The sequence below is a fragment of the Uranotaenia lowii genome, chromosome 3 (assembly GCF_029784155.1).
Source record: "Uranotaenia lowii strain MFRU-FL chromosome 3, ASM2978415v1, whole genome shotgun sequence".
NCBI lineage: Eukaryota > Metazoa > Arthropoda > Insecta > Diptera > Culicidae > Uranotaenia > Uranotaenia lowii.
This window is the reverse complement of record NC_073693.1, coordinates 183,872,584-183,897,541: the sequence shown is the minus strand read 5'-3', so window position 1 is coordinate 183,897,541 and position 24,958 is coordinate 183,872,584. Positions and strand designations below refer to the sequence as shown.

At 39.4% G+C, this 24,958-nt stretch overlaps 4 protein-coding genes and 2 long non-coding RNA genes across 10 annotated transcripts in view; 3 read left to right on the top strand and 3 right to left on the bottom strand.

Moving 5' to 3' along the window:
• Positions 1-5,397: 5,397 nt before the first annotated feature.
• On the bottom strand, positions 5,398-7,587 carry LOC129754492 (26S proteasome regulatory subunit 6B). The gene is made up of 5 exons (XM_055750601.1): positions 7,462-7,587; positions 6,785-6,862; positions 6,174-6,724; positions 5,627-6,112; positions 5,398-5,547 (listed from the first exon to the last, which is right to left on the bottom strand). The coding sequence occupies exons 1-5, from the start codon at positions 7,492-7,494 to the stop codon at positions 5,463-5,465; spliced, it is 1,233 nt and encodes a 410-aa protein (XP_055606576.1). The 5' UTR covers positions 7,495-7,587; the 3' UTR covers positions 5,398-5,462.
• Positions 7,588-7,722: 135 nt separating this feature from the next.
• On the top strand, positions 7,723-8,511 carry LOC129754493 (uncharacterized). The gene is made up of 3 exons (XR_008739034.1): positions 7,723-7,915; positions 7,983-8,119; positions 8,211-8,511. It is a non-coding gene; the product is annotated as an uncharacterized LOC129754493 (long non-coding RNA).
• An 851-nt stretch (positions 8,512-9,362) lies between these two features.
• LOC129756915 (uncharacterized) lies at positions 9,363-13,245 on the top strand. 5 transcript variants are annotated; one of them, XM_055753972.1, is made up of 7 exons: positions 9,363-9,578; positions 10,403-10,566; positions 10,730-10,949; positions 11,348-11,485; positions 11,613-12,782; positions 12,848-12,985; positions 13,070-13,245. In XM_055753972.1, exons 2-7 carry the CDS (start codon positions 10,455-10,457, stop codon positions 13,185-13,187), a joined length of 1,896 nt encoding a protein of 631 aa, XP_055609947.1. In that variant the 5' UTR covers positions 9,363-9,578; positions 10,403-10,454; the 3' UTR covers positions 13,188-13,245. The 5 variants fall into 5 exon arrangements, with proteins under 5 accessions (XP_055609947.1, XP_055609950.1, XP_055609949.1 ...); XM_055753975.1 differs by having other exon boundaries at positions 9,363-9,597; positions 10,461-10,566; XM_055753974.1 differs by having other exon boundaries at positions 9,363-9,597; positions 10,401-10,566.
• A 134-nt stretch (positions 13,246-13,379) lies between these two features.
• LOC129756916 (surfeit locus protein 6 homolog) lies at positions 13,380-14,795 on the bottom strand. The gene is made up of 3 exons (XM_055753977.1): positions 14,558-14,795; positions 13,693-14,228; positions 13,380-13,631 (listed from the first exon to the last, which is right to left on the bottom strand). The coding sequence occupies exons 1-3, from the start codon at positions 14,658-14,660 to the stop codon at positions 13,410-13,412; spliced, it is 861 nt and encodes a 286-aa protein (XP_055609952.1). The 5' UTR covers positions 14,661-14,795; the 3' UTR covers positions 13,380-13,409.
• Positions 14,796-17,264: 2,469 nt separating this feature from the next.
• The window catches only part of LOC129751576 (alpha-actinin, sarcomeric), a 47,433-nt gene continuing 39,739 nt past the window's right edge, over positions 17,265-24,958 (top strand). The window contains exon 1 of the mRNA XM_055747169.1: positions 17,265-17,378. The gene's annotated coding sequence lies outside the window, so the exon portion shown is untranslated. The remainder of the gene's footprint in view (positions 17,379-24,958) is intronic.
• Positions 19,378-20,824, bottom strand: LOC129751577 (uncharacterized). The gene is made up of 3 exons (XR_008738748.1): positions 20,688-20,824; positions 20,549-20,624; positions 19,378-20,492 (listed from the first exon to the last, which is right to left on the bottom strand). It is a non-coding gene; the product is annotated as an uncharacterized LOC129751577 (long non-coding RNA).

Genomic DNA, 24,958 nt, shown 5'->3' with positions numbered 1-24,958 from the left:
CTCAAAATAATTTCGTTTGGGTCGTTTCGGAGGAGTAGTACAAACACCGTTACAAGATAATTTTATATAATAGATTGAAGAATCGTAACCAGAATTGATAATAATAATACGATATCAGCAAAATGCTTCAGAAAAAAAATAAAATAGCCGAACATTACAATCAGTTTGAACTCATAGCTAGTTTTAACAAACACTTTTATGAAATGTTTAGTTTTTCAAATGTGTAGTTACATAACAAGGAACATAAACATTTTGTTGTGAGCCTTGCGCTGGTAGGTAGAGAAGCCCAGGAAAAATGGTGGATAATTTCAATTTTTTTCATATTTTCGTCTCCAAAACATGTGTGTTATTTTCATTTGTAAAATGACATTTATAAGGAGAAATTCATTAAAGAGTTCATAAACTGATAATTTTTACCACATATACGAATTAAAAAAATCAACTTTTTATCAACTTTTTTTCGCTGTTAATATTACAGATAAGTAGATTGCTTTATAAAAGAATGTATAAGTTTTATGAAAGAATATATTTCAGAAACAATAACTCTGATTTGGAATGCATGAAGTTCGAGGGGACGAGGAGGAGCAGGGCTAACTTGCAACAAAACACAGACTTCCGACAATCTCGTACTTCACTTTTCTTTGTCGAAAGGCTTTCGGAAGTCGGAAGTCCGGGCTTCCGAAGTAAAATTTAGTGTTGGTGCGTTAATATGACAGGACAGTATAAGAATATTGATAAAATTTATGAAATTTAGAGAAAAGTTATGCTTATAAAACTTATTGGATGATACTTTTCACAATCGTTTATCGAACCATTCCTTTCGTGTTACTCCAAATGATTTTTTTTAAATAACCTTTTCCATACAATTTATGTCATAAACAATAAACTTCCTAGCTTCAATAATATTTAAATTAAATCACATGTATTTAAATGTGTTACAACAAATCATTTCATTTTTGTATTTATCTTTCATCAGTCCTTTTGTATATACATTTTTATCAGGCTTAGCTAAACGCGATCAATACAATTTCAAAAAATGACATCACAGAAATCCATTTTCGAGAAACAATTTCTGTTAAGCGAACTTTTCCACCAGAGCAACAAATCACAAAAACACAGTTTTCCCCATACTGCGTTCTTCACTTCCTGTATTTTCATTTCCCTTTTTTGAATTCCTTCATAAATCCTATTCTTGTGAAATAAAATGTATACTTAAAACCGAAAGAGATTTTTTTTTATCTCAATTTTAATTCAGAATACAAGATTTGATTCAAAAATTTGAATTCTGAATCGGAATTCTCGATATGAATATTTGGATTGTGACAAGAAATAATGGATTAGAACTTTGAACCTGATTTTGACGTCTAAATTTTGAATTCTGGCGTCGGTATGTCGACTTGAGGCCCAGCTCGACGGCGTCGTATCGGTCTAAAAGGCGCCATACATTTCACCAAATTTGCGCAAACACGAACGCAACCGGGTTGCTTGAAATCGGTCGACCCGATGAAAAACCGGGGTTCGGATTAGCAGGGTTTTACTGTATAATGATTTTGCATATTTTCAGGCGTATTTTTTATAACTTAATTCTTGGAACGGCAGTTATTTCATTTTGAGATGGCGAAACATCATGCGATTAAGTATTTTTACAAGCAAATAAATTCCATCCAGTTCAAACAAAACTACATACAAGTACTTATTTGTTATCTGAAGAAACAAGCTGCGCTAGGCGCTGTTGCCAGTAATCCCAAACGTAGCTCCGTATGCCCAGTGAGGTTCACGCGGGCTGCTCGGAAAATGTCCTCGATTGAACCAGGGGCAGTGCACGCGGAATTTGTTCGGTTTTCTCTGCAAAATCGGTCACATTTTTTTAAATTGGGAGCGAAAATAGTTTCAAATTGTTACGGAATCCGAAAGAAATGACCGACCTGGAACTTTGGCGACGACTTTTAGCATGAAAACACGGACACGAATTGGAACTTGGAATGTTTTAACCCTTGCCCAACAAGGCAAACTGGAACAACTTGCTAGAGAGGCTAGCCGCCTCAAGCTTGAAATTCTGGGACTGAGCGAAGTCCGTTGGCCTAATACTGGAGAACACAAGACACAATCCGGGCAAGTCCTGCTTTACTCTGGCATACGAGGAGAACATGCTACTCGGGAACGAGGAGTTGGTTTCCTGTTAAGCCCGCAGGCCTACGCGGCCCTCATTAGATGGGAACCTATAAACGAAAGAATAATCGTAGCCAGATTTAGAACACGGGTTAGAAACCTTACAATGGTGCAGTGTTATGCGCCAACTGACGTTGCCGACTTGCAGGAGAAAGAGCAGTTTTACAGTCAACTGAACAGCGTGGTTGAGAGAATTCCGAAGGGTGACATTCAAATCCATTTGGGCGACTTCAACGCAAAAATTGGCTCCGACAATCAGGACCTTGTGCGCATCATGGGGCGCCATGGCCTAGGACAGATGAGCGAAAACGGAGAGCTGTTTGTAGAATTTTGTGGCAACAACAACATGGTGATCGGTGGATCGCTCTTCCCCCATCGACCAGCACATAAGGTCACTTGGGTATCCCGAGATGGCCGAACAGAAAATCAAATTGACCACATCTGCATCAGCCGAAAATGGAGAAGGAGCCTTCTTGATGTCCGCAACAAGCGAAGCGCAGACATTGCATCTGACCATCACCTCGTCCTTGGCGAGATACGACTGAGAGTTGCACGTGTCCAACGGCGCGAGGAGAAAGTCGGGTGTCGATACGACGTCCGCCGGTTGGAGAATCCAGAGGTGAAAAGGGCATACGTTGAACAGCTAGAATCCCGAGCCTCGGAGCTGCCGACAGACGGAACAGTCGAAGAACAGTGGTGTGGAATCAAGAATGCCTTTATCACGACGAGCCATGGTACTCTCGGTAAAGTTTGTGGAAGAAGGAGTGAATGGATGTCGGATGAAACTTGGAGGATGGTCGATGATCGGAGAAAGGCGAAAGTCGGAATTGAGCAGGCATGTACCGGGTCAGCCAAAGCAGCCGCCCGCTTACGATATGCGGAGCTGGAAAAGGCAGTTAAACGAGCTTGTAGACGAGACAAGAGAGCCTGGACAAACTCCCTAGCCGAAGAGGGAGAAAGAGCCGCCGCCAATGGAGATATCCGATTACTTTATGACATTTCTCGCCGCCTCAGTGGTGCAAGGACTAATGCAAGAATGCCGCTAAAAGACCGAGCAGGTCAGTTATTGACCGATCGAACAGATCAGCTCAAACGATGGACTGAGCACTTCGAACAATTCTTCCGAGTCACGAATAGCGATGGCCAACAGAATCTGCAGCTCGAAGCGCCAACAGTAAGTCGCATAAATGGCGTCAACTCGGAAGCGCCTTCGCTGGCTGAAATAGAAGCGGCAATCAAAAACATGAAATCCAACAAAGCACCTGGGATCGATTGCATCCCTGCTGAAATGCTGAAAGCCAACCCTGCCCTATCAGCACAAATGTTGCACCGTCTTTTCGCTGACATCTGGGATACTGCAACATTCCCGGCCGACTGGATGCAGGGTATCCTCGTAAAGGTCCCGAAGAAAGGAGACCTGACAGAGTGCGGTAACTGGCGAGGCATAACGTTGATCTGTACAACCCTCAAAGTACTCTGCAAAGTGATCCTGAACAGGATCCAGGAGAAAATCGACGCTACACTCCGACGGCTACAAGCTGGATTCCGATCCGGACGATCATGTGTGGACCACATCACAACGCTACGAATCATACTGGAACAAATCAACGAATTCCAGGACTCTCTTCTGCTGGTGTTCGTTGATTTCGAAAAAGCATTCGACCGACTTAACCATGAAAACATCTGGGCGGCTCTAAGGCGACGAGGGGTCCCAGAGAAACTAGTCCATCTCATCGAAGCACAGTATGAGGCATTTTCGTGCAAGGTCTTGCACGACGGTGTCTTGTCCGAACCAATCCCGGTAACTGCTGGAGTGAGACAAGGATGTATTCTATCACCGCTACTTTTTCTAATCGTAATGGATGAGATTCTGATTGGATCGATTGACTGTGCACCGAACCGAGGATTGCCGTGGAATCCTTCAACAATGGAGCAACTGAACGACCTTGACCTGGCTGACGATATTGTTTTGCTCGCCCAAACACAACCAGATATGCAGAGCAAACTCGACGACCTCACCGAAAGTTCCAAGGCAGCAGGTCTCAAAGTCAATGTCGGAAAGACCAAGTCGATGGAGATCAACACAGGAAATCCCTCCAGTTTCATGGTAGCTGGGCAACAAGTTGAGAAAGTGGAGTGCTTCCAGTATCTTGGTAGCCAGATTACGCCTGATGGTGGTACCAGAAAAGACATCGAAACACGGATCAGAAAGGCCCGATTTGCGTTTGCGAGTCTCCGAAACATCTGGCGGTCACGCCAGATCTCTCTACGAACAAAAATCCGAATCTTCAACTCAAACGTCAAATCCGTATTGCTGTACGGGTGCGAAACTTGGTGCACATATGCGGTAACGACGCGAAAACTGCAAGTATTTGTAAACCGCTGCCTGCGGAATATCATCCGCGCTTGGTGGCCTGGCAACTGGATCTCGAATGAGGAACTACATCGCCGGTGTCATCAAAAGGCGCTAGAAATCGAGATTCGGGAACGTAAGTGGAGATGGATTGGGCACACGCTGCGAAGAGATGAAAACGAGATTTGCAGAGAGGCGCTAGATTGGAATTCAGAAGGTCATCGAAGAAGAGGCAGACCCAGAAATTCGTGGCGGCGAAGCCTAGCCGCTGAAATCCGAACTGTCGACGAGAATCTTGACTGGGACCAGGTGAAGACGCTGGCTCCGGATCGTCAACAGTGGAGGTCTTTTACCACGGCCCTATGCACCGGAGGATCGGCGCGGGATCATTAAGTAAGTAAGTAAGTAAATAGTTTACTTTCCTTAAAACCTGTTTTATTCTTATGCTTGCCAGATTTACCGGTTTTACCCGTATATTTGATGTAAATTTGGGATAGATAAATAAATTTAAAAAAAATAGATCTGGTCCGGCTGGTTGCCCGACTTGATCCAATTGATTTGTAAAATCAAGCATAAGTTTAAATTGAGTTAGCATAATATTTTATTTTAGTGTCCAAAAATTTATGTTTAGCAAATAAATAGTTCAAGTGGTTTCGGTGATCGGTTGAAAATTTTGAAATCAAAAGCCCGGATTTTGCCCGGTCCGGATATGTGCGAGAAAAAATCTGGTAACCTTATTTATACCGTATTTCGAAATATGTAGTTTTTCCCACAACATGCGCAAAAAGTGATCTCAAGGACTGAAATGACAATTAAATCCATCTACATTTGACGATAGCCTTTGTTCACATTTTCAAATAACAAACAAAGGAAAATACATATAATTTTTTATTATTCATAGTAAAAAAGAATCCACGAATTCCAAGGGTGACATATGTTATTATTTGTAGAACTCGTGTTCAGTTTCATCTTTCTTAATGTTATTTTTGTAGCCTTTCTCGAAATCTTTAGCCAAAACGATGTATCTGAAATTATAAACGATTATTTAGCTATCATTCATCCGTTCCTGTAAGCACACTCATGGTATTCGAAACTTTAAGTTACCTGTTTTCACGAACAGCATGCATCCCAGCTTCCTGACAAATGGCGTTAATATCCGCACCAGATATTTTATCGGGTCTTGCTATGTAATCCTCTAGATCAACGTCTTCAGAAAGGTTCATTTTTGCAGTGATAGTTGAGAAAATTAATCGTTTTTGTCTTCGATCGGGCAAGGGGAACTCAATCTTACGATCAAGGCGTCCGGGTCTGAGCAATGCCGGATCCAGAGTATCGGCACGATTGGTGGCCATAATAACCTTGACATTGGTCGTTTGATCAAAACCATCCATCTGATTGAGAAGTTCGAGGAGAATTCGCTGCACTTCACGATCCGCTCCTGTTTGAGCATCAAATCTTTTCGTTGCGATAGCATCGATCTCGTCAATGAAAATTATAGCTGGGGAATTTTCTTTAGCTAAACGGAAGACATCACGAACCATGCGAGGTCCTTCACCCAAGTACTTCTGGACAAATTCAGATCCCACAACTCTGCACAAAAAAAAATGTTTAGTACATAATAAAAACCTACATAATAATGTCTTAATGATACCTTATAAAAGCAGCAGTGGTATGATGGGCAACGGCTTTAGCCAACATTGTTTTGCCACATCCCGGGGGACCATACATCAGAACACCTCTTGGTGGGTCAATACCAATTTGCTTATACAATTCAAAATGAGTCAATGGAAGTTCAACTGCTTCGCGAATCTCCTGTTTTTGCATGTCCATACCACCGATGTCTGAATACTGAACTTCAGGTTTTTCATCAGCTTGCAGCATTGATATAGAACTGTCCGCCTCCGGGGGCAACACATCGACCAACGCGTTACTATGCTTATGCAAAGCCACACTGGCCGACGGTTTCAACAACTCCCGATCAATCGTAGAAAGAATTCGCACAAAATAATTCGACCCAGTAGTCGACCCTACAATGCCATTGTTTTGATCGACCGCTTCCAAAAATTGTCCAATCACCAGTGGTACAGATTGAATACGCTTAACTTCTTCTTGAGCATGAAGATATTCCTTTTTCAAATTACGCTGTTCATCTTTGATATACTCCTCCTGGACCTCAAGAAACTCTAACATTTTTTGCAATTTCTTTATGAAATAAAAGCAAAATTAGTATTTTTACTAAAGTACATAGATTTAAGCACATACCTTATATTTGGTGTATAAATCTTCCATATCAGATTCATCTAGGTTTATGTCCTTCGCTGGGCGCACATCAGATTCGTCCTGTGGGAAAAATATTGAATTATTGCTTGAATAACACATTACGTAGTGCTCATATTAACAATATCTTTAGAACACACTTTGAGAGATACATTTCATGCCACAACTTTGCGGTTGGTTTTACAAGGTATTTTAATCCTCAGAAGGATTTGACCCTAAATTTCGTCAGTTGGCTAAATATAATTTTTAAATATATTTGGCCATCATTGGATTTTTTTTTTCAAGTGATTGAAGTAGAGCACCACTAACAAGGTTAAGAAAAAAATAAACCTAACATTGCAATTAGTAGCACAAATTACCAAAAATTCATAAAAGTCAAACAGATCTAGAAAATTGCCTTTGTGAACTGCCTTCAGCTCATAAAGAATTTAGCCGAGTTTAAAATAAGTAAATTCTCTAATCTATTACAATATTCAACTTTCGCTGGCTTTCGAACTTATAAACCCCAGCTAAACTTTGATGCGTTGTTCTCTTCCGGAACATTTCAGGATTTTTTATTTTTTTGGGATGCGTCTTTTTTTTATAAACAATGATCCTATTGATGTCAATAGGACAAATTAAACCATGAATTAGTTTATATTACTTTTAAGAATATTCCTTACCTTATCGGACACAAGCATTTCTATATCAGCCATTTCTAGAAACAAGTTTAAGTATCAAAAACTGCTCTACAAGCAATGACTTGCAAAGGATTCGGTATTTTTCAGAAAGCACAATGAAACGCAAGCACGCTCATATTTTTTTAACCAAAAATGATTTTTATTGAACCATTTTCTGGGATTTATTGAAGAACACCAATTTTTATTATTTTTCAACCATAATGAATGTTTGAATTTCAACCGTTTTAGAAGTTCAGATGATAAAAACAGATTATGGTTGAAATTTAACCGTAGCCTAAATGGAAACACGGAAGAACATTAACTGTTTTCGGGTGCTAGTGCCGGTGTAAACTGTTTGGCTCCCCATCGGATTTGCTTGGTACCTTCGCTGGCTGGGAACGAACTGCGAAGAAATGGACAAAAGATAGGAAAGGTCGTAAGCGGGATCGGAACAAATGTGGGTACTACCACCGGTGTTCAAAAAGTTGATTTCTAGATGCAAACATTGTTCTCTCCATTTCTAGGTTAGCAGCTCCGAGCTGATTCCAACAATGTTGAAAAATACCTGCCAAGGAGAAAGCGACGCTGACCATGTAGTGCTATCCGGATATTATTAAGGGCGATCCGGATGAGGGACGCAAGTTGTTTCTGTAGTACCAAGGTGAGTTTACTTTCAGTATCAGTGCCCTCTGAACCTAATTAAAATTGAAAAGCAAGGAGAAAACTTAAGTAATTCTTTTTGTCCTCCACAGGTTCTGAGCGACGACACCAAGTGCCGCGATCATCGACACAGATGGAAGAGCTAGTGGATGCACGTATCTTTTTTCCAGAATTGGAATTTCCGTTGTACTATTGATCCGGAACCATTTTTCCGAATACTTTTTTCCGATTCGGCGCCGTTGGAGATCAGAACGTCAGGATTCCCAAGCACTCCTCTGCAGACAGCGCAATTTCCTTCAAACATGTGAAAAGGAATGCAAAAAGTCCCTATTTTTATAACTATCATACTAAATAAAGCAGGATCAGGAACATGATTTGATGCCATTGATTGAATATTGATATATTTATACAAATTTATTTCCGAAATCTTCGTTTCAATTCTTTAATCGAATTAACCTAGTTTCTGTGGTCGAAAAACGGTTATTAAACAACCATTATCCAATCTAGGTAAACGGTTGAAAAATAACCATAATCCAAGTTCTCCGTAAAATCTCATTTTATGAGTTTTCGTTGAAAACTCATAAAATGACTTAACCCACAAAACTGCCATTATGGTTATTTTTCAAACATTTATGGTTTAACTCGGCCCAGCGTGAGCGTTGAATACCGTCAAGTGACAGCCAAGTACACTCTGCGAGTAACATACCTCATGGTGATAATCGATTCCCCCATAAAAAATAAAAATGTTCCAAGAGCAGCAATAATGTTTAATGTTTAATGTTTATTGTTAGGAGTACGTGAGCCTGTCAGTTATAAACTATAGTTCAGGTTAAGGATAACAATTTTATGCAATAAAACAAGGTTTTCATTATTTTTACGAGTAGAAAAGGCCAGTGTGTAAAACCAAGGTCTTTTGATACACTAGGTTCTCCGACTTTCACAGTAAGTAGGCGAGGAGTAAGCGGGGCTCTTAATGAGTTTGTTTATTTTTGCTCAGCTTTTCGGTGGTTTGTTGGTAAACAAACTTCATGAGTTCCGTATAGTTGCATAGCCTACATAGCCAAAATGGCTGAATCGGAAATTCGATATTCGGTAACACCTCCTGAATATATACACACCTTGTGTAAAACCGAATTAATTTCGAGTAATTTATTTTAATGTTTCAATTGGTTCATCAAAGCATGAAAAGAATCAAGCGTGTATTAAGTAACGATACAACTGTGGGTATTCCAAATTTAGCCTGCATAATCAAATGTCAATTTGTAAACAAAACAATTTAACATAAAAAATAAGGTTTAATTTGTAAAATCTTTTTCACTACTTAACAAAAGTTATTGAAGGTTTTGCATTCATCCGAGTTATTATGAAAAGTCTAGTGTTTTTCAAAAACGTGTTGGTTCGAGAAAATTGGCTCCCAAGTTCCATTACCGACTCCGAATCTCAATTTGTTCGAGATAGCGCAAGGAATATTTAAAGAAGGTAGTGCCAAGGCAGCCCTGCTCTAGTATTGGTACAGACTGAGACGTCACAATCACGCAAAATTTGTTAATTTACTAGGAAACTTATCTTTTTCGTTGATAATTCGAAGAATGTGCTAGAAATTTTCCACTTTGATAACATTTTATTGTAGAAGGATTCTTGCTCTTCAAGATCGGTAAAAAATACCATAAAATAGACCATCGAAATTAGAAAAAATGGTGCATTTTCCCCATTAAAATTTGCAAAACTTTAAAATGATTTCAAAGTTTTACATGATGATGTTCAAATCAGTACAGTTAAAGCTCCTCATTGCAATATAGTGATCAAAACACAAATTTTTAAACAAAACAACAATCTTTTAATGGCATTTTAGTAAACTGATTTAAAAATCGTTTATTGATGTTAATTGTTATACATAACAATTGAACATGGTAAACCAGTTGAGTTAAAATCATGACAATCAGTTGAACACTCAATATCTACTAGCTAGACCTTTTAAAAGCTGATTTTTTCTTCATTTTTGCACGTTTTATCTTAAAGGCGACGTTGCATTCATTAATAAAATAAGAAGAAAAAAACATAATGCAATCTTCAACGGACCAAAAAACTTCATAACATAGTGAAATAGAGGCCTTACAACATAATCGAAATAAACTTGGAGTTCATTTTCATTCTAAAATTTGTTTTTTTTTAAATTCCTACCATTCTCATATAAATTTTCGATACAATCGTTTTTGTGACGTCACAAAAAAAATCCAATATGGTTCTCGGCACTACCTTATTTGAATATTCCTTGGAGATAGCGAACATTAAAATAATTTAAATGAAATTATCATAACATTCATTGGAAAATCGTAATGGAGCAATTTTCCCATGATTTGACGCTTGCTTTGGAGGAAACATCCCGATGCTACGAAAACCGAACACGATGGGTAATGCGCCGAAGGACACGCTCTACGGGAAACTTACGTGAGTACCTTACAAAAAAATAGCAAGGTCAAACGATTATATTATTGATCAATTATAGGCAGTACACATTTGAGATTTATAGTTGAGAAAAACGATCATTTTTACCGAAATATTTGTTCCCACACAGTTGATTACCTTTTTTTTAAATTACCTTTTCGAACAGCTTGCGCACCTCAACCAACGGAGGATAGTTCAAGTAGTCCAGCAGATCAACTTGAAATGAACACAAGCCAAAATTCACCGCAATTAAGTGGTGGGAACAATCTGATCCAGAGCGACTCGGACGACCGTCATACATTGGCATTTGCCTTCCGTTCTCGCCAGACGCCTATATGTGGAAACTTCGAGTCTGATTCATTCAACGAGAACTTTAGTCCAACGAGGTAGTATAACTTAATTTTTTAATAAACCTTTGCAGTATTCGCTCTGTCTCAAGCGTTCTCACCGGATGATAGATATAAATGTTCATGCAACAGTTTTTTAAGCTAGTGTTAATCATAAGAACATTTACTATTCAATTACTTAGAATTAAATCTACTTGAACAATGGTAAACAATTAAGACGAAATACTACGATTTAACCGAAACAACATGATTTCAGAAAGACACGAGGTTGTTCATAAAACCCAAACAAAGCACGTTGATATATTTTTTTAAAGGTTTGATACTTTGCTGTTTCAAAGAGTTCAACAGGTTTTAAGCTTTAAAGAATTTCATTAAACCGATCAGAGACACTATTTCTCATTCGCTCTATTACACTATGCAAACAATAAATCTTTCAGACCTAACATGAGACGTAAACGAAAGTTCAAACGAATGGCAGTTGGTTACGAAGCATCCTTATCTGCGTCAAGCGTTACTAATAGCTCAATTTTCCCGGCCATCGTCAAGAAACGCGCATTCAATCACGAAAGCCTACGGTAAGTGTCTTGTTTACATATGCACTATGAACATTGAAATTTTTAATATCAAAGTTGTTGAAATTTGATAATTTTTCAAAGGCAGAGGAACTTTCTGAAATGTTCTTTCTCTTCTTTCTAATTATAGCGCAAATCTCTTTTTCTGTGGTAAGAGAAAAAGAAGCCATCGAGATAGATATATGGACTTTGAATCCTTCAAACAACACTCAAGCAGCGTTCCTCGGCAGCGCGATTTATTTTCCCCAAAAACGACATCATACTTAGAGTGTAAAAGTCGAGCTAGAGCTTCATCTTTTTCATCGAGTGTACCTTTGAACAGGAGTCTAATATCGAAAATTGAAAAAATAGCTCAGCCCGCTGATCGTAGCGTAAAACTGTGCTTCCAATTTTCTACACCTCCTGTCAAGAACTCGGACAAAGTTGAAGTCTTGTCTGAATCAGCGTCAATGGATCACGAACTAATGTTCGATGTAGTGGATGGCATTGTGCAATCTGAAGAGGTACCAGATACATCTTCGAATATCGCTTCACTACCCAATATGGTACCTGAAACTAGCTTACCATTAACACTCCTACCGACACAAAAATCCAGCAGTATCGATTCTGGAAAAAGTGTTCCAATCAGAGCGACGAAAAGCAAACGAAGCTCAAAGTCGAGAGTAAAACATATTAAGAAACGCGAACTGATGCAGCTGCAACCCGATGAACGCATGATGAACACAGGCATGAATGATCTTCTGAGTTCAAGCTCATTAAGCTCTAGTGATTCCGAAGCTGTAGAATCAGATCACGAAGGAGACGACGAGCTAACTGATTGGCCTGGAAATGAAGGAATGATCAACTTTGCATCCAAAAACGAATTCAAAAAGTCCAGCAAAACTCGCCTCATGAAGCCTTCGCTTCCTCAAATAAAACAACAAGAAGATATTCAGGATGATGATACTTTAATGTCTACAGATGATGTTTGTACCAAGAAGGCAGCGGAAATTGAGCAGAATACCATAGCAATACCTTTAAACTGTTTTGCTGGTTTGAAATATTCTCCAGGCTCGTCAGAAGATCTACCCATGGATAAACCATGCACCTCGATTGCTAGCGGTGGTATTAATTGTGACAGCTCTTCAAGTAAACCGAACAGTTCCTTCGCAATGCGTTCATCCACACATGCTTCTACCAACCTGTTCTCGGCTCCAGATCTATGTTCGGATATACGAGAAATACGAGCCGGGTGCCGCCGCATTCGCGACGAAAGGCCAGGGTTTTCAATCATTTCACCAGCAAACGAACTCTTATCGCGGTAAATATTGGTTGTTACAGTCCGTTAAAATGTTATTTTCATAAAGTTTTTTTATTTTATTTCAGGTTTCTTCAAAATGAACAACAGGTGCTCACACTTTTGAATATCAACGCAAGTGAGCATGAAAAATTACTTGATCTTTCGAAATTATATTCCTTGGCTATGCATGTGGACGGCGGGTGTGTTACGCTCAGTAAAACTAGGTAAATCTTCAGTGAAGGATAGCATTCAGTCAGATGCTTCCACAGAATGAAATTGATATTTGAAATATTTTTGCTCTATTTTAGTAACACCATGCAATCTGTACGGATCGATCACTCTAATTTACCGAAAAGTTTCGCTGACTTCAAACGACGCTGTTACGGAGAAGAAGATAGTTTACATTTTAACGATCTTTCACAGTGATTGTTTACGAAATATTTAAGCTGTATTATACATTTTTACTGCATGAAATTGTTTGAAATTTCGTTGGTATCTTTTAGCAAACCGAAACTATTCAAATTGAAGGAAACCTACGTTATGTTAAAAGTTTAGTCCTTCTTTTCAATCCGTACTTTAAGGCATGTTAGGTGATCTTCATAACAACAAACTAAGGAATCAACTGTTTAAAACTGTTTTTTTATTTGTTTAAAAACCAGGGATGATTCGGCCCTTTTTGGCAAGTTTTTGCATTTTCTTATTTTTCTTCTTATCCGCGCGCTCTTTAATATTTTCAGTTCGTTTCTTCTGTTTCAAGTCCTTCTTATATTCAATTTTTTGCTTCCGTTGCGTCCATTCATCCTTTGATTTTTTAATTTGTTTTTTGCGTTTCTGAATTTTTTTCGAAAGAAGGTTCACGTCATCTCGAATCTGAAATTATACAATTTTGTTTGTTAGATTACGGAAACACTTTTGAAAGTTTAAAATTCACCTTGTGTCCAAGAGTTTTAGCGGTAGCTCGGTTCCAGGCGTTTTTGCTCTTTATCTCGGCATACTTATCGCTTTCTCCCGCGTTCTTAAGGTCATTCAATTCCTTCTTCTCTTTAAGAACCTTCCGCAAGAGTTTCTTAGAATCTGTTTCTATTCCTTTTTTCGGAATGTCGCTTTCGTCCAGTTGTATACGGGAAAATACAATTTTACTTTCGGAATTGAACGTTTTTGTCGGCGGCGCGCTTGGTTTTTCTTCTTTTATTTTTATATCTTGCTTTGTTGTGAGAGCTTTTCTTTCAAGAAGCTGCATTTTACGAAGAGATTTTTTCATATTACTCTTCTTGGACAGTTGTTTACGAATCGCTTTGCTTTCGCTTGAAACTTTTTTCTGTCTATGAAGATATTTGGAATTAATTTTATTCTTCATTACTTCATCGCGTTCAGCTTCATTAACAGAATCTTTTTTGGGCAGAAATCTAATAGATTGTTTGACCTTAGGATCACTATCCAATAAATATTCATCGCAATTGATATCATCTGTAAAATCAAAAGAAGAGATCAGTCCAGTTGGCTCTGTTTTGATGAACATTTCTCATAAGATATTTAATACATTTTATGCAGAGATATCTACGTGATAGGTATAAATGGGTCTTGTAAGTTGTACCCGTTTTTTCCAATATGATCTGGCAGCAAGGTACCTGAAGATGATCTTTGCGAAATTTTTAACTGTAACAAAATGTATCTGCTCTGTTTAACATAAAACATATTTGAATAACTAATTATTTCTAGGTTACTAGCGTTAAAATTCCTACAAGTAAAATTTAGTTTCCGGCTTAGGTCATTGTTTAAATTATCAACATGCTTACCAGCTTTTTTGCTCGGTATTTGGAAGGCTTCGAGTAGGTACATAAACCGATCATTAATCGATCTAAGTTTATCGACCATCATGTGGCTCACCGCTTTCTTCATTCTGATAATCAAAAGTATGATTCGCGTTCAAAAACCACTAGGAATTTGTAAAACTTTGCACCTTGTCTATTTTCCCGCTGGTAGGTAAATATATTTATTTACACGAACATTTTTCCATGCGGTGCTCACGCCAAACCTAGAACACTCAAAAGAATGAATGTTTAAAACTCAATCAGCTGGGTTGCCAGGTGCCATAATTTGTCTGCACGCTCCTTTATTTAAACTCAAAATTAAGTAATTTTGGTTCAAACAGCACTTCAGTGGCAGCCCTCAACTTTGAGTACGTCTGGGCAATCGCAAAATTAAGTTCTGATAGGCATACTCAATACTAAGTTCGGCAGCCGAACTAAAATTTATCCTTTTTACGAGGGTTGTTTATTTTCAGGGAAATAAAGACTGGTTAAAATTTGTTGTACCCGGATGTTGATGTTCCGGTACATTGCAATCACAGAGCGGTGGGAAGTTTTGACACTCCCGGCAAAGAAAACTTCCGGATGTTACTTCCCACGGGAAGTAAACAAGCTCACCATATGATGACAATGACGGACATAATTTTACGCTGACACGGTGAACATGCATTCCATTATGAAGTTCCTTCATGGTCTTCCGATAATTGTTCCGGAACGACAAAATTTTGCGACGTGTTCTTAGGTTGCTGTTCCGGTTCGAACTGAACTCGCTAAGTGTTATCAGTTCAACAAAGAGAGTTCAATTTTTAGTTCATAAGGTCGAACTCAGCTTTGCTCCCTCGCCGAAAGAAAAAAGGGATCAATTATGAGTTCGCAGTTCAAACTTTTTTTTTTATTTTAAAGGGATTTTAACTCCACAGGAGGCTCGTCCCTACACGCAGTTCGAACTCCATTTTGAACCATCGCAAGGAGGAAAAAGGGTACTCAACTTTAAGTTCATAGAATCGAACTATGTGTTGAACCCCGGTCATTCTTAATTTAGAGTTAAAAAAAGAGCGTGTGTAAAACACAGACTTTTGACTCTTATTCGTCCATATGGTCTGCAGACTACAGATAGACCTGTCAAACGCGATTCAGAACTACGTCGACTTGGATCCAAATAAATAATCAGTTTTGGATCAATCTTTTTATAAGTTTAAAAAAAAAAAGGTTGAGTATAAACTGATATAATAGACCACCAGTGTTTACTTTGGTCGGAATTTGACCTAAACCGGCTGTTTGGACCACGGATACAGGTACTCTAACGGTTCTAAAAAAAGTTGGGTTGAAACTGTTTTAATGGACCGCCAATGTGGTTGCTTTGGTCAGAGTTTGGGTCAAAAAAACCAGCTGTTTGGACCACGGATAGCAGGTGATCTAAGGGCATCTGTATTCTTGGTCTATTCTTGGGTCTAATTTATACAAGAATTGAACCAAAGAAATTATATCCGATCCAGTGAAAAAACTGGCAACTGCACTCGTGTTCCATTAACTGTCAAATGGTTTGGAACTGCGTAAAATTGGATCTAAATCTCATCACACTGAACCTCGAAAATACCCAAACTTGAGAACTTTCCCCGCCAACCCGAATAAAAATCCCTCCCTACAGGTTTGGCTATTGGAGGCATAACCCAAAGTAAAGCTTTTAAAGGAGAACTCATCCCCCAAAATCTGATACCGCAATAAAATGGAAATCAAAATAAAAAAAAAATGTCTGCAGGTACGGGAATTACACCCATACCTGCAATGGCTCTGCGATTACCATCTCAGGATGCTAACCGCTCGACCACCGGAGAGTTGTTGAGAGAGGCAGCTACATCACCGTATATGCGAGACTTTCTGCGAATGAAGCGGGAATGAAAGCTATCCCCAAAAAAAAAACAGTTCTTCGCTTTGAACTTACCCCCAAACCTAAATCTGCCACGATGGAGGTAACAGAATCAGATGCGCTTACAACAAAAACCCCCCAAAAAAACAGTTCTCCGTTTGAAGGACAAGTTTGGCGTATGGGCAAGGTGTGATTTTTTCACAAACTTAAGTTGTCAATCTAGAACGTAGGTTTGGCGGGTGGCAGTTCTCAAGTTTGGGTATTCTCGATTTTCAGTGCAGTTTTGGATCAATCCTCATACCTTATATAGTTCTAAAAAGTTGAGTTGAAACTGGTATAATAGATCAACAATGCGGTTGCTCGGGTCGGAATTTGGGTCTAAACCGGCTGTTTGGACCACGGATACAGCGCTCTAATAAATAGTTCGAATGCTTTCGAATGACTGCTTTTACTGGGTATCCTTGTCTTCTGATTGAAGCGTTTTTGGAAAGCAACGAACCTACTTCAAATATTAATCATATGAGCGTGTATAAAGTCGGCTGAGCAGAGATGCCATGCATGCAGGGAATTTTGACTTTTTTCAAACAGGGATGTTCAATAAAAGTGTTTTCTGGGTTTCCATAATCGACTCTAATTCGGAGGTGTTCCTACTAGGTGATTTGGTTTCTGAGCATTTAATAGATTTTAAATACAGATTAAATGTTGTTTAAGTTAGATTTTGGTTAGATTTATGGAGTATTATTCGATAGTATAAAGCTTTTCTTAATCTTCGCTTTGTCGTAGAGTAGAAAAAAAGCAAAAGTTTTTGACGGATCTGTACCCTGAAATATATCTCGCAACACTGCATTCAACAATGCAATTTGTCATAGCGGTGAATAAGTGAAAATGAGCAAAAAGTGTTTCGCGAGAAAGTGTCTGTGAATTCCAAATTATTTATGACAAGTAAGTTAAATTATTTTATTAAACACAACTTAGATCTGCTGCGGATATTGAGCTTATTCAACATGTGCATTATTTATTGCGTATATAGATGATTTGCTAATGCATAGGACGTTTGGATGTCTTTAAGACGCCCCCACATTCAATAACAATATTGCTACTATGCTAGAGGCGTATGCGTATACTGAAAATAGTACCAAAACATTTTTGATTAGCGTTTTCTTGGTCTATTTCGATTTTGGATTATTTGATACTATGCTCTTTAAATAGTTTATTTTCCTAGCCTCTTGATGATCTTAGTTTTTTTTTCGGAGCAAGATCATTCTTATACTTACATTGTATTCATTAAGTGCAGATATACATATGTATTTTAGGAAGGACGGTGAAATAGTCGTGATGAGTCGACATAGCTGAGGTACTCTAGTTTTGGAGGGGATGAGATTAAAATGGTCATCACACCCTATTGCACTTTTTTTATTAGCTGGCTATCTGCTGAAGTATTTATTCTTCAATATGGTTGAGGCTTATTTTCTCTTTAATATCACTTTATCTGAGGATGAATAAGAAGCGAGAACTTGTCTACTACCGGACACTTAAGGTTTTTAAGCAATAAATTTCTTAATTTTTTTTTTTTGTAAATGTTGGTTCCTCTACTGATTTGAAGAGTATCAATATTAGGATCACTAAGCTATATTTGAAAAAAAAAAAAAAAAATAACCAACATATTCATGTGGTAAGAGAAATCATTTTTTGTTAGTTTCCATCCACTCATTTCCAAAAGTGTTACTTCACTAAAGTTGCCACAAAAAACGTAGCAAAATGACTCAAATTTCTTGCACAGGTCTTGTGAGTGCGTGTTTTTCAATATTGAACATTCTTCTAGGAAGCCATTCATAAATTTTTTTTTTTGTTTGAAAAACCATAATGAAACATTTCAGAGTGCTATTATAGAGATGAAAAAAAATAAAGTTTCAAGTTGAAACCTATTTTAAAACAGGTAGATCTCGGGGAAATAAATTTATTAAAAAATAAAAACTATTGCCAAACGCAACGTTAGGAACGTTAGAAACCATACAATTTTTTTTTCATTTTATCTTACAAAGCAAAGAAAAAAGGTGACCCACGATACCATTCTCCCCTTAGTGTAGGGTTGCCATCCGTCCCGCAAAAGCGGGATATGTCCCGCTTTTTTGTTGAATGTCCCGCTGTCCCGCTTTTTCCTTATAATGTCCCGCTTTTTTTTTTCTTGGAAAACTTTAACAAAATTTACTGACTTGCACTGGAAAAATCAAACTTTAGTCTCAATTTGAATTCTGTAATAAACAAAAAATCTTTCAAATACGTCTTTTTCTCAAAATAAGCAGCATTTTTCATAGTTTACATAAGACAATACTGAATAACTCTACGGCTCTTAGCATTACAGTAAGATTCTGATATTTTTTTTCGCCGGAATCTTAGTTAAATTGTCTCATTATAAAGATAGGGTTGTTTTAGTTTTAAAATTTTTAAACAGATTAATTTTATATAAATTACAAAAAGATTTTTTACGCGAATTAAACTCCACCGTTTACATGCACAAATTGAAAATTTTACTCTCAAATGATTAGTTCATTCGCGAGAACTGTGGAAAATAACGGTGCGTAAGGCAAAATACCGTGTAAATAAAAGTCATGTAAGAAAAAACTGAGCAAAATCAATCTGCGTTTTAAAAAAAAACTTTGTGTATTTTTATGAACAACTTCGGCTGCTGGTAAACGTATAAGTTTAGCTACATAATTAAGCTTATTTAAGATTTTATTCAAAGTCCCGCTTTTTTCGGCTGTGTCCCGCTTTTTTTTTCGTGAAATGTCCCGCTTTTTTTCTGAAAGTATCTGGCAAGCCTACCTTAGTGATTTAAGATTTAAAATTTCAAGATTCATTTCATAATGTATTTAAAGAATCTGTTTCAATATGAAGGATAGAGTATTGCCTGTCTGTTATTGCCTCGGGTTGTCCCTAACAGATATAATAGGCATATTTAATAATTTGCGCAATTGTGCGCGAGGAAAATAGATTTCATCCACCCACCAGTCCCCCTTAACTAAAGCTCACCTGTGATATCGCCACCTCGGATCACCACTCTTCCTGCGGCACTGCGAGCCGTTACTCCTATTTCCTTCGGCACTGCGAGCCGGCACACAAACACTTCCTCCTTCAGCTCGTTCCGCCGAGCAACGATTTTGCAGGTAGTCGCGCAGCCGGGAATTTGTTTCCTAGGCGCGCAAAATGGTAACGACACTCCTTCGACTCCTTTCTCAATGACTCTGCAGCAACACAACAGCAGTGACAGCCGACAATGGTAATTCGGCACTCGTGGCAGGAAACGCAGATGAATCGCGCCGCCGGGAATGATCCTGGGCGCACGTTTGTTCGGCCAATGTCGGCACGGCTCTTTTGGCCGAGGAAAACACGATCAGTCGCGCCGCCGGGATGATCCTGTGCACGGGTTGGTCGAGCTCAACTTCTTCGGCTCGTCCCTTTAAAAAACTAACAGCAACACAATGACGAAATCACCTACAGCCGCAATTCGGCTCTCGTGGCCGGTAACAGTGATAAACCGCGCCGCCGGGAATGATCCTTGGCACGCGTATGTTCCGCCACCCTTCTTCCGCTCGATAATGCCCGCACAGCGTTCGAGGCCGAAACTGAATGCGCGATACGTCGCGCCGCCGGGATTTCTCCTAGGCGCGCGAAATGTTCAGCTATATTGGCTCTCTGGCAGCCCACACTGCAGAGCGGCACTGTCGGGTGGATCTTTAGGGATCTTGATAAAAATTTTCCCTCCTGCCGAATAAAGACGAAAATTGACCGCACGGCAATCGGAGGCAGAAACTAAATGCGCGATACGTCGCGCCGCCGGGATTTCTCCTAGGCGCGCGAAATGTTCGGCTATATTGGCTCTCTGATGGCCCACACTGCAGAGCGGCACTGTCGGGTGGATCTTTAGTGATCTTGATACAAGTTTTCCCTCCTGCCGAATAAAAGATGAAAATTGACCGCACGGCAATCGGAGGCAGGCTGTTTTGCCTTTGTCACAGTCTGGCCCTTGGCCGGCTGCTGGTATCCGGTAAAACGGCCCTACAAGTAACCGCATCATTAGTACCTAACCTATAAATTTAAAGTGCGCTACTCACTTCTTCACGAAGGCTTTTTCCGGCACAATCTGTCGTCGGGCAGCACGGCCTGCTCCGGCACTTCTTCGTCTCACTCCTGCGAAGGAATTTACAAAATTATGTCGCTTTTCGCGATTGATTTTAAATGAAAAAAGCATACCTTATTTCGATGCTTCTTTTCCTTGCACGCCGACTGCACTTTTCACGTGCGCTTTTTTGTTTGACAGCTCTACACGAGCTCTTAGCGCCAGGGTGTGTCCACCCTCAATCAGTGGTCTGTTTTTGTGTGGGTTTTTGTAACCCGAAATTGAGTGCATGTAATACAATCCACTTTTTACATCAAAATTTTGTGAATTTTTATGACAAATTCACAAAATTTTTAGGTTGCCGGTAATATCAGGAGAAGTCTTAGTTACTTAACTAATGCACTGTCGACAAATCTTTCTGCTAACTTGCAGCCACGACGAGTGTTCAATTTTCTTTTAATTGCAAGTTGTTTGCAATGAACTTAGGCCTAATTCTTGAATCTCGAACGAAAGTTTCACTGATGTCAGTATGATCAATCAGCATTCCAGCTGTGTTCTGGAAGATTTCTTACTGCTAATTCCGTTTCTTCTTCTGATTATGGTTTGACTGTGGTGTGGTTGGATGGTTTGATATGGGCTATGGTTTTGTGGTACTTGTTTGATGGCGGTTCTTGATTGTGGGGTTCTTAGGGAGAAGTTTCAATAGTTAAAATGGTGCACTCTCGATAAATCATTCTGCAATTTTGCAGCTACGATGAGTGTTTTGTTTTGTTTCAAAACTGCATAGCGCTTGCAGCTAAAGTAGGGCTAATACTCAAACTAAAGTTTGACTGATTGTTATAAGTTTCAATCAGCTCTCCAGCTAAGTTCTGGAAGATATGCTTACTGCTAATAGTTACTTCTCCCTATTGAACTATTGACGTGAATTTGTAATATGGCATTATGGTTATTGCTTTAGGTTTGGAAAGGTGGAACTTGTTGGTGGTGGATTTGTTGGTTCTTTTCTTAGATAATGGCGACTTATACTACAAACGAGGGCTTATTATTAAGGACATTATATGAATGGTTATAGTTTGACTTGGATTTTTTGATTTGTTTGACTTTTCTTTAGCGATGTTGTAAGTTGACATCTTGACAGTTGTTTCTTGATATTCAATGCTGCAGGTATGGGTTTTTCTTGACAAATTGAACTTGTTTTTGTCAATTGGTCATGTTCGGTTGCTGGGATTCTATCTTTCACGAATGGCGTGTTTTTGGCTTGAGTGTTGACTTTGGGCATAGTACGTTGACTGGTGTTTTCGTGCATAGCTGTGAAGTGTGCCGATGCTTCGCGTTCAGTGAATTGTGGTTTTTCTTACCGCTGTGCGTATTTTGTGTTTTAGTGTTGCTAAATGTTGTTCGTTGATCTTGTCGTCGTTCATAGCTGTGTTGATTGTTGATTTGTCATGTTTGATGAATGTGGTGTTCGCTGGGCGTGTTTTTATTCTGCTTGTTGGTTGACGTTTGTCTTCGGACATAGCCTTTTGAGTACCGGTGTTTCTCGTTCGGTTGACGGGTTGTTGTTTTTCTTACCGCTGTGCGTATTTTGTGTTTTAGTGTTGCTAAATGTTGTTCGTTGATCTTGTCGTCGTTCATAGCTGTGTTGATTGTAGGTTTGTCATGTTTGATGAATGTAGTGTCCGCTTGGCGTATTTTTATTCTGCTTGTTGGTCGACGTTTGTCTTCGGGCGTAGCTTTTGGATTACCGATGTTTCTCGTTCGGTTGACGGGTTGTTGTTTTTCTTACCGCTGTGCGTGTTTTGGTGTTCTGGTGGTGCTAACGTAGTTCGTTGATCTTGTCGTCGTTCATAGCTGTGTTGATTGTAGGTTTGTCATGATTGGTGAATGTAGTGTCCGCTTGGCGTATTTTTATTCTGTTTGTTGGTTGACGTTTGTCTTCGGACATAGCTTTTGTGTTGCCGATGTTTCTCGTTCGGTGGACGGTTGTTGTTTTTCTTACCGCTGTGCGTATTTTGGTGTTTTTTGTTGGTTGATGGTTATCTTCTTGCATAGCTCTATGTAGATGACTGTTTCTAATTGGCTTTTATATCTTTTGCATGATATATGCCCTGGTGATCACATAGACACGTCTTCTAGCCGGTAGTTGTTGGCGCCTATTCGCTCTCTGACGAAGCAAGGAATGAATTTGGGTCCTAACTTTTTTGTTTCCTGTTTAAGCTTCGACGACAGATGGAATGATCTTCTCCAGACTAGTTGGCCTATCTCAAAACTCCTGGTGCGGGCTCGAAGGTCATACCTTGCTCTACTTTTTTCGTGAGCATCTTGTATTCGTTGTCTGACGAAGTCGTGCACCTTCGCTAATGCTTTGATACGATTTTCTTGCTGTTCTTGAGGATTCATGGAAGAGTTAAGACCTTGCAGCTTGTAGTTCTCGGTAAAGACGATCATTTCTCGACCATAGTTCGCGAAGTGTGGCGAGATTCCAGATACTTCGTGTTTCGCTGTGTTGATTGCGCAAACAATTTGTTGTAGATGTTCGTCCCACGCTCGATGGTCCTCGTCAATGAGTGCTCGAACACAGGTGATGAGCGTGCGGTTCACCCGCTCGGCGTTATTACACATGGGCGTATAGTAGGCAGTTTTCATGTGTTCTATCTTGTATCTACGAAGTAATGAGACGAATGCGATTGCTTTAAACTGTGATCCATTGTCAGTTAATATAATTCGGGGTGTAGAAAATTTGAGAAAAACGTATTTTTCCAAGAAATTGATCATCTCCTGGGTTTCAGCGGATCTGAATGGTTGAGCAAGTACATACTTAGTAAACCAGTCGACTATTACGAGGATTACCGTGTTTCCCTTCTTCGACCTCACCAGTGGACCAACCCAATCTATTGATATCAACTCCCATGGTTGCGAAGCAGGTTTTAGACCTCCCATAGTTGGAGTTAAACATTCGTTCGGAGCTTTAACCGCCTTGCAAACAGAACAGTTGCGGACATACCTTTTTACATCTATCACCATGCGCGGCCAGTAGAACGATTTCTGAATCTTCTGTAGAGTGCGATCTGCGCCTAAGTGTGCTGCTGTTGGTATGTCGTGATATTTCCTTAGAATTTCCAATCTGGCTTCTTGAGGAATGACTTGCTTCCAGATGAAGGTTTTAGCGCCTACTTCGTCCGTAGTGGAGCAGTGTTTGAACAACTCATTTTGGATTATACGAAAATTCGGGAATTTATCAGGATCTTCGGTAATACCATGAACTAAGTTCGAATACCATGAATCATTTGTACCTTCTACGGAATTTATTTCGATTCTGCTTAAGCAGTCCGGCACTTTGTTTAAAGCTCCTTTTCGATATTTTATGTCGAATTGAAATGCGTTGAGCCGCAGAATCCACCGAGACATCAGTGAAGATGGATTTTTCATATTTCTAAGATATTCGAGACTGGCGTGGTCACAAAAAACAGTGAATCGTGAGCCTTCGACATAGCCCCTGAATTTCTCAATACATCGTATTACTGCCAGACATTCACGCTCAGTCGGTGAATATTTTCGTTCGGATGACGATAGTTTTTCAGAGTGATAGCATATTGGTTTTTCCGCTGCCTCTTCTCCTTGAGTCAGTACGCCTCCAATGGCTGTTTCGCTTGCGTCACATGCTATCTGGAATGGCTTTGCGTAGTCTGGTGTGGTGAGAACTGGTGCAGTTGTGAGACACTGTTTCAAACGTTGAAATGCTAGTTCAGCAGCTTCACCCCATCGAAATTTTGTCTTCGCTTTTGTCAGTTCCGTCAGCGGCACAGCAATCTTGGCAAAGTTGTTGATGAAGCGCCTATACCAGCCCGCCATTCCTAGAAAACGTTGAACATCTTTTCGGTTTTTTGGTTGTGGGAAGTTTGTGATTGCGGAAGTTTTGTCAGGGTCTACATTCCAACCGTTCTCATCTAGGATATATCCTAAATATTTCAATTTGGGCAAACAGAAGCTTGATTTCTTTTTATTGATAGTGAATCCTGCGTTTCTTAACCGATATGCTACTTCTCTTAACAGGTGTGTGAATCTTTCGAAAGAATTAGCTGCGATGATAATATCATCTAGATAAGCGAAAACCTCGGGTTCCAGATCAATGAACAGGCTCGTCATGACTCTAGCAAGTGCTTGACTTGCGGTGCAAAGGCCGAATGGAACTACGCAATACTGGAAATGACCTCGCTGTGGAATTGTGAATGCGGTTTTTGGTTTCGAGCTGTCTTCTAACGGTATCTGCCAAAAAGCTGCTTCTAGGTCGATTGATGCCAACCATTTACATCCACTGAGATTCTGCATTATGGCTGCTATTTGCGGAATGGGAAAAGCTTCAGGAACTACAATTTTGTTCAATCCTCTCGCGTCCAAACATAAG

Excerpts from the sequence above, each read along its gene's own strand:
- LOC129756915 (XM_055753972.1), top strand. The coding sequence starts at position 10,455 with ATGGAGCAATTTTCCCATGATTTGACGCTTGCTTTGGAGGAAACATCC. Across the intron at positions 10,567-10,729 it reads ACGCTCTACGGGAAACTTAC|CTTGCGCACCTCAACCAACG; the intron begins GTGAGTACCTTA and ends CTTTTCGAACAG. Across the intron at positions 10,950-11,347 it reads GAGAACTTTAGTCCAACGAG|ACCTAACATGAGACGTAAAC; the intron begins GTAGTATAACTT and ends TAAATCTTTCAG.
- LOC129756916 (XM_055753977.1), bottom strand. The coding sequence starts at position 14,660 with ATGAAGAAAGCGGTGAGCCACATGATGGTCGATAAACTTAGATCGATT. Across the intron at positions 14,229-14,557 it reads AATACCGAGCAAAAAAGCTG|ATGATATCAATTGCGATGAA; the intron begins GTAAGCATGTTG and ends TTGATTTTACAG. Across the intron at positions 13,632-13,692 it reads CTAAAACTCTTGGACACAAG|ATTCGAGATGACGTGAACCT; the intron begins GTGAATTTTAAA and ends GTATAATTTCAG.
- LOC129754492 (XM_055750601.1), bottom strand. The coding sequence starts at position 7,494 with ATGGCTGATATAGAAATGCTTGTGTCCGATAAG. Across the intron at positions 6,863-7,461 it reads AAATGCTTGTGTCCGATAAG|GACGAATCTGATGTGCGCCC; the intron begins GTAAGGAATATT and ends TTTTTCCCACAG. Across the intron at positions 5,548-5,626 it reads CATGCTGTTCGTGAAAACAG|ATACATCGTTTTGGCTAAAG; the intron begins GTAACTTAAAGT and ends TTATAATTTCAG.